We start from the raw sequence: 8,378 nt of genomic DNA on the forward strand, positions 1-8,378 counted from the left end.
ATTAAAGAATTTTGAGTGTCGACAGTGCTAATTAGACATAGGCAAGCCCCGAGCGTTAGGCGTGTTTCAGGAGAATAATCGGGCATTTGCTGCATAAGCATCACAGAACTGAACCCCACACGTGAGCCTAAGGCGTATTGATAGTGCCCATCATGGGCGGAGCTAGAGTGTCGGATGCGGATTTGGTCGAACCCAGTAGCTTTAGTTCGAATCATATATTTATCTTAAAAAATTCATTGAATATGTATAAATTATTAATCTAGAACCCAGTAACTTTAAACGATTAGAATCTCAAACCCATAAACTTAAAATATTGATGCGCCTGTGGTGCCCGCCCCCGAGACGAGTCCCAAAATGGCTTTAAAAACACTGAAATATTGAAAATGACAACTTGCAGGGACTAAAATATTTGAAAAGGAGAGTTGAGCAGGGATACATAAACTAAATTCCAATAGCCAATGAATATGAACACAAATCTTAGGCAGGAAACGAAGAAACATTGAATCTTAAACATCAACTGTGTAGGCAGCCAAACAATTCAGCGTTGAATAAGGGTCACTTTCACCTGTAATCCAAGTAGCGGTCTTTGATTTTTTCTTCTCTCAATTATAAATTCCTAATTAAAAAAAGAAAAGAAAAAAAAAACCCAGATAGAACAAACAGAAAAAGAATTCAGAAAAGAGATATTTTATTATTTAATTTACATGAACAGAAAAGGAATAGGAAAATCCAAAAAAGACGCCTTTTTTTCCGTTTCTTTACCAGAACCATAAAGCATATTCTTTCCTTTACTAGTCCCTTTCCATTTTTTCATATCAAAAACCCTAATGTACTTTTGCATGCATTTTCAATCTTTGTGGAAAAGCAATCTCAGTATCTAATTTTCTTGATTTGCCCCAGTTTCCATCTTTCTGTTTGCTCCTTTCAGGTTGGTTCTTTTCTGTATTTATATGTTTTTGTTCATTGATCATGTTTGATTTGTGTCTTTGATTACAAGAGCTGGAAATTACTAACCAATGTTATGATTTAACTGGGGTGAAAATTGATTTTGCTGTAATGTATTGATGCTATTTTAGTTTTTTTTCCTTTTTTTGAGAATTTCTTAGAATTTTTATTGGTTAAAGTTGCAATCTTTATGTTATTTTCGTTTGTAATGGATCTTTCTTTTATGATGATAGTGTCCGGTCCAGTTCGTGCGCACCTCTACTATTCCATCGTACCTGTTTCCTCCCACCACCTTATAATGCCTCTTAATTTTCTTGTTTATTGTATATAGCTCCTCCAAGAATTTGCCTTTTTCATGAAAAACCTTATATATGTATGTTGTAATTGCTATAAGGTTCTGTGTTAACCTTTGTTTAAACTCTGGATCTTCTCACCTAGTACATGTTTGATGATATTTCACCTTTTCCACTTGAATTATAACTTGGGCGGATTCTTCTGGTGTGCTGGTGTCTTAGTTAATTTTCTTTCATGTGAATGCGTTGCTGGAAACAGAGTTTACTTTAACTACTTTGTATTACTTGCCTGAGTCTTGTTTATATGGTTTATGAGGCTACGTGTTTCTATAATATGGTGTGGATGCCAGCTAATGCTGTTTGTCCTAGTTTGCCTGGTGCATTTGGCTATTTGCATTGTTCTTTTAATTCATTCTGTGTGGACCAATGTTTTCTAAGTTGAATCAATACTTGAGCAGGTGATTTCTGCCTGTATCTGTCTACATTCGGTAGTGATTGGGGGCTACCAGGCCCTTGTCGGAGCTGATCAAGGAACCACTAACAATGCGGAACAATTTGTCTTTTTTCATGGATGGTAATGGGGGTTCATCGGAAATGTTCCCTATGGATCCTCTCATGCCATATGGATTTGGGACGGATTTTCTCTCCCATATTTCATTGATTATTGACGGTTCTAGAAATTTACAAGTGTCTGGGAGTCAGGCAATTCAAGAAGCTTTTAAGTGCTTTTCAAAATATGCCGGTGCGATGCTAGTCTGGTTTGCCAGTGGATCAAACTCTAGAGTTAATAACCAAATATCAGGTAGTCATCAGGGTTCAAGAACCACCAGGTCTAGAATGTCAATTCAAGCACAACAAACAGCTTCAAATAGACATAATTTGATGGAACTCTTCTGGCAATCAAGATGCCAAGGGAAATTTACCATCCCTTTGATATTTAGTGAGATTTCAAAGTTCACATTGAAGCAACTGCGCAAAGAAGCCAAACAACTTCAATCAATTCCTCTGCTCTCACTAGCTGCTGCTTTAGTACCTCCATTTGACAATTTGTAAGCTTTTCTTCTCAATAAATTTCACGGTGAACTAATTTAACTTGGTTCTCTGACGGGAAGGCTATGTTAAAATACATATTACCTCCACAGGAAGAAAAAGAAAAAGAAAAAGAAAAAGAAAAAAAGAATCTCATTTGTGTTTTGGCCTTCTGATTACAATACTCAGTTTTAGTTTTGTATCTTTGCTTCGGTTTTATAATTGGTGTGATTGCTTCTGCCCTTCTTTTTATCTTTCCTAAGCCGAGGGTCTTTCGGAAACAACCTTTCTGCCTTCTTGAAGGTAGGGGTAAGGTCTGCGTACATACTACCCTCCCCAGACACCACTTGTGGGATTACACTGGGTCTGTTGCTGCTGTTGTTGTTGTTGTTGTTGTAGTATTTGTGTTTTGACTACTACCTTTTGCACTGAAGTTCTTATAATTGCTTTTGGTCGAATGAATGATAATCAGCTCTGGGGATGTTCTAGCTGTCCAACTGGATGGTGGTGCTATGGAAACACAGAGCGGTGAGGATCAACAGCCCTGTGAGGTTGAGCACCGGGGATGTGATAATTCATTTTTCCAGAATTTAGATTGGTCTAGACATGCAATTGAGCCCAGAACGGGTATTGAATTTCCTACTATCTTGGACAACCTAATAGCTGGGGAGAAAAATTCCAGTTTCACATCAGAGGTAAACAAACATGAAGTATTGGTATTCAACTGATTTGTTTTTTCTTGTGATACTATGATGTTCTACGATTTAGCTCTTCATACTTGTTTGGGTCATTATCCTGCAATTATTTCGATTGTTCAGCTGAAAATGCACCACTTTGACCAGACTGATGAAAACGTGTTCATTTTGTTATGACTATTTGATTTTAGGCTTCAATCTTCTCTAGACATCTGAGTAAGAGAAGACATACAGAAAAAAGTACACACTCGCAGAATAACAGGAAAAGGGCAATATATTTCAACTTTGCGATGTGGCAACATACAATACCACATATTAGTGAATCTAACAGTGAGAACATTACTATATTCAACAGTTTGGTTAGACCTGTAACCTTGGAAAAGCAGTTAACTATTCTTTTCTCAAAAAATAGAGCAAAAAAGGCCGTTAACAATTCTTTGATAACCTGTGTATGGTTAATGTTAGTCAGTTTGGTGGGCGATATATTAGAAAGAGCCATCGGTATCCGAAAACCTAAATCCGGAAAAGAATAAGATAAATGCCGTGTAAGAGAAATACGACAAAAGCAATTAAAGTGAATTTGGTACTTTTGGTGTTTTCTTCAGCTATGCCCGGATCGTAAACAGCTACTGCTTCACTTTTCTCCTTCAGCATCATAATTTTAAGGGAAAAAGTTAAATCTTAATTCCACTTCCTTGTTTCTGGATGACAATGCCCTTTTGCTCTATTCACTATTTACATAGACAAGACATTAGTGAGAAGTTAAAGCGGTAAAAGTAGACATTGTAAAAATCTTGCATGACATTTCCAAAACTTAACGCTATGATATTATTTGACTATCCTAGCAATGTTCCGAGAAAATGTAATCTTGAATTCTCTCACCAGATTTCCATTTCCCATACGATCTGACAAATCTTAATCTGAGCATAATTTGTTTTAGACAGTTTTATGCTGCAGTTATGAATTTAGCCTAGTGTTTGCAAGTATCCTGTAGCCAATAGAAGTTTGAATTGACTTCTGCTTGAATTTCAGGTCCTTGTTGGGACTGGATCCAGAATAATGAAAATTATCAGAATTAAATCTCTGAAGGTTTATGCATTTGGCTTCTGTAAGTTCCCGCTCTTCTCTGGACTGCCCTAAGCTATTATCGAGTTTGAAAGTTCTGTCTGCAGAGCTTAACTATCGTCTGTTATGTATAGATGTCCATCCTTTTGATGTCTGCCAGAAGTTGGGATGGAAATATGCCTCAGTTCCTTTTTGTGAACTGAACAAACAGCAAGACTTTTATCGGGATCTTCTCAGGTATTCTTTTATTGCTCGCATCCCAATGCTTTTGGAGTTAAATACTTGATCTTCTGGACATCTTTTCCTTAACTTTTGCCATGGTCCTGACATTGTCATTATGGAATCTGGCACAACTTTAATCAGGTGTTATTTTGTCTCTGAAGATAATTTTAAAATTGGTTAGTGCTTAAGTTTGCACATTCTTTCTGATAGTTAATTTGTGAATCTACATTGCTTGTTTTGATGTTTGGATTTTCAGATCCTACTGTAGTAATTGATTGTCCATATCTTCGTGTGATATATTTTCTTTTCCTGTGCTGGTAAGATGCAGCTATAAAGCGTATTGTACAGTGGGACCTCAATTCTGCTCATTTGAGAATTAACCCAGCTCCTTTCGCGTCATTTCTTTTGCTGTTTTGATAGTCCATATTCTCACTCCTTTTCCAAAAACCTATTTTTATCCTAAGCCATTAATGTAGCTTTTTTTTTTTTCCTTTGTTCTTATATCCGTTGTGTTTGGGCCAGCTTATGTGCACATCGACTAATTCCACGGGCTACCTGCTATCTCCCACCAACACAGGTACCTGGTAACTCTGTCCACCAAGGCTTAGACATTTGGGAAGGAATCACCCGGCGTTTTGCATCCATTGCCATTTATGTAGCTTTTCCTCTCTTGTTTTTCTGTTCCTCCTTTTCATCTAAGCTTCTCCTGTCTCTTTCTCCCCTTGCTTTCACCAGAAACCTTTTACTAGTATAAACTGTGAAACTGGTGACTTCATGGGTAATGATCATATCTCTGCCCATCAATGATTTAGATTGTAGTTATCGTTGTTATTTTGCTACTCCCACCAATTATAGAACAGTAGCCAAATTATGTGATTTAACACTATACTGAATATTTATTTGCTGTTGGGACTGAAGAAAACCTTTCTGCTGTAAATGTGCTTTAATTTTACTTCCAAATGTGTGACTGCAAGTGGTTTTTCTGTGAATAAAACTACAAAATGTTAGTTATCCTTATGATGGCTCCCCCACCCCCAAAGAAAAAGAACAATAAGGAAAGAAAAAGACAATGTTAAGTGTGTCAAGTTGAAAGGTGTTGGATTTTTTCCCCACAAATGGTATTGTATGGTTCGTTTGTTTATTACCGCCTTTACACCTAATCTTTTTATGGCTATACTTGCACAGTTGCATATGCCATTTTGTTTATGGAGTGATTAGAGTTTGGCTATTGTTTCCTCTCACCAATTTTGTTGGCTGTGCTGCAGGGAGGATATTAGCATGACTGTTAGGCTTGTTGTTAGCTGCAATGGAATCAAAATCAACACAGTCCGAGAGTATGTTGAATTCCTCTTCAGATTTTGAAAAGCTTTACCCCCATTGTTTCACATTGAACATTGCTCTGTCTCACATAAAATCTTGTTATTCAAAATCAAATAGTTCACTATTTCTTGAATTCTTTTCAATATTATTTGGCTAATTAGTTAAATATGACTTACTTCCCACTTCTTGATATTGAAAAATTGATAACTTTTAGGTTTTCACTTGTGACCTCATCCTGTTGAATCGATTTCTAGAAGCTTTCTTTTCTCATCTTGATAATCATCTCGATGCAATTAATGATAATTGAATTTCACATTGAGAAGCGTCTTGAAACTTGCATTTACTATAAAGTTGAAGATAGCATGACCTGTGTTCTGTCAATTGAAGGCATGACCGCTGCATCTATGTTCGGAATTGTATTTCACTTTCATATTTGGATGTGTAGTAAAAATATTCTGTATTTACTGAGACAGAAGCATCCAGGGGCGGATCTAGCCTTTTGACTCTGGGTTCAATTAAACCCATAACTTTTGATGCGGAACATATATTTACGTGTAAAAATCCACTAAAATTGCAAAAAGCAGTGTATATGAACCCCTAATTTTTAAAAGTACAACGAGTTCAATAATAAGAACCTTAAAGGCTAAACCCATAAAGTTTAAATCCTGGATCCGTCTCTGGAAGCATTCCAACTTAATTACAAGTGTCTCATGACTGACATTTCCTAACGCATGGAAGTCTTCATCTTTGCCATTATTATACTCGTTCTCAACTCTGTTTTCAATTGCCACTTTCTGCAGTGTTTTTGAGAAATCTCTTCGAGCTCGGCTGGTAAAGGTTAGTCCAACAAGCGTCTTCCGCAAAAAGTTCTTTTTCCTAAACATTTACTTGCTGCTAGAGAAGAAAAAACGCCTCGACACTGACATTCTTTGTTTCCCTGCACAGACAAATCCTGATACCGATTATCGCTGTCTAGAAACATTTGGTTCCATGTTCTCGCAAGATATTCATGTGCAAGCAGTAAGCAAGCTATAACCTCCCCACCTTCCATTTATTCCAGGGTTGCCTTTTCATCTATTATACATGACTTGAAAATTTCAGGGTACAACAATCAATTTTCGACGAACAGCTGATGGGTACCTAATTACTGAGAGTGAGTGCACTGATATCTAAGAAGATAAACTCTGACACTTGCTTATTCTTTTTAATAAGGGAATTAGGCAAAAAATCTTGTGTTTCTTACTATAAGACTGCTATTCTTTGCAGTCGGAGGAAACAATATCGGAGCAGTTCAGAGTAGAGAATTGTGTAGTAAGTGAACTGTCATCTTGATTTATTTCCTGGCAGTTGTGGATATACTGCGCATAGTGGCAAGATATTGATTCTTGGAACTAACTAGAAGGATAAAATGAAGAAAATAGACGGGGAAAAGGAAGTGAGATTTACGCTTGATATTCTTGTTTTTTCAGGGGCATTTTTTGATATGTACATTGGCGACGTTCCTATATGTGAGGAAACTAAAGAAGAGATCGGGAAAAATGTTGCAAGTATCTTAAGGGGGTGTTAAAAAGATGCGGTTTTATCTTTCTGCTGCCACAAGAGTTTACTTCTTGTGGTATGTGACTTTACGATGCAGTGATTAGGGAAGCATAGCGTTCCAATTATTTGGACATGAATGTCAAAATGAACGAAAAATTTCACGAGGAAATGAAGAATAATTGATTGTTAGGGTTAATATATGCAGAACCCTTTTATTTTAGGCAGGGTTCTTATATTTAAAATTCGTTGAGAATTAGTTGGAAAACAAGATTATTTGTAGCCTTGTTGGAGTACAGCCATAATAGAGCTGTCTCTGCCAACTGTTGTAAATTTAGCTTTTAAGGTTTATATGAACTTAGAGAGAGCTTGTTCTGCATTTTGACTTTTAAGCTTCTCTCCTATTCTGTATAGTATTGGTTTCCTTTGGTTTATGCATCTGTGGGTGCTAATGCAACAATCTGCTATTTAAAGTTGTCAACCTTCTATTTTTTCTCCGATTAATGTAGTAATGTACAAGAAACTGTTTCACCATGCTGAAAATCTTAAAATCGTTACATGCTCAAGACAGAAGAATCAAGATGTTCGAACTGTTTTTTGCAACAAAAGTAAAAGTTTACTTTGTTTTGATAATTTGGGGGGGGGGGGGCAGCCATGAAGCAATGGCAATGTTGTCTCTATGTGACCTATAGGTTAGGAGTTCGAGCCGTGGATCAGGCTTTGACCCATGCATTAAGGCTACATCACACCCCTATACCCCTCGAGATGCAACCTTTCTTAGGACCCTTGCCTAAATGTGATGTTTCGTGCATCAGGCTGTCTTTTTTTTTATTTTGATAATTTCCAAATACTTGGGGAGTGCTAATATATAGAACTTCAAGCAACAGGCTGATGGTTTTGTTTTCTTAATACTGCCTATTATCCCCTAGCTTGTTTCATGATTTAACAAGTTTAATTACCGAACGGCGTAATAATTCAATTTAGTGTTTATACAGAGAAATACAAGCAAAAATGTGGCAACAAATCTGTTCAATTCTGCTGATCTCATGGCCTTTGCCAAACTACAGTTTAATGATATGTTCGCCTTAGCAATTTTCTGATTCTTTTTTACATAATCAATCATACCACTTAGCGTACAAATTTTGAAAGTAGTCTTTTACCTGGTATGGAAAATTTCCAAGAATAATATATCGAGTGTAATCCCACATAGTGGGGTCTGGGGAGGATAATTTGTATATAGACGCTAACCCTACCTTGTGGAGGTAGAGAGGCG

At 36.8% G+C, this 8,378-nt stretch overlaps 1 protein-coding gene across 1 annotated transcript; it reads left to right on the forward strand.

Annotated features, from left to right (window-relative positions):
• Positions 1-706: 706 nt before the first annotated feature.
• LOC104216037 (fatty-acid-binding protein 2) lies at positions 707-7,586 on the forward strand. Its single transcript, XM_009765996.2, has 11 exons — positions 707-928; positions 1,697-2,287; positions 2,740-2,962; positions 3,995-4,070; positions 4,162-4,264; positions 5,515-5,583; positions 6,370-6,406; positions 6,515-6,589; positions 6,671-6,722; positions 6,836-6,880; positions 7,039-7,586. Exons 2-11 carry the CDS (start codon positions 1,782-1,784, stop codon positions 7,134-7,136), a joined length of 1,284 nt encoding a protein of 427 aa, XP_009764298.1. The 5' UTR covers positions 707-928; positions 1,697-1,781; the 3' UTR covers positions 7,137-7,586.
• The last annotated feature ends 792 nt before the right edge of the window (positions 7,587-8,378 follow it).

Source organism: Nicotiana sylvestris, chromosome 8 (assembly GCF_000393655.2).
Source record: "Nicotiana sylvestris chromosome 8, ASM39365v2, whole genome shotgun sequence".
In the NCBI taxonomy this organism is placed as follows: Eukaryota; Viridiplantae; Streptophyta; class Magnoliopsida; order Solanales; family Solanaceae; genus Nicotiana; species Nicotiana sylvestris.

Excerpts from the sequence above, each read along its gene's own strand:
- LOC104216037 (XM_009765996.2), top strand. The coding sequence starts at position 1,782 with ATGCGGAACAATTTGTCTTTTTTCATGGATGGTAATGGGGGTTCATCG. Across the intron at positions 6,590-6,670 it reads AAGATATTCATGTGCAAGCA|GGTACAACAATCAATTTTCG; the intron begins GTAAGCAAGCTA and ends TGAAAATTTCAG. Across the intron at positions 6,881-7,038 it reads TCAGAGTAGAGAATTGTGTA|GGGCATTTTTTGATATGTAC; the intron begins GTAAGTGAACTG and ends TTGTTTTTTCAG.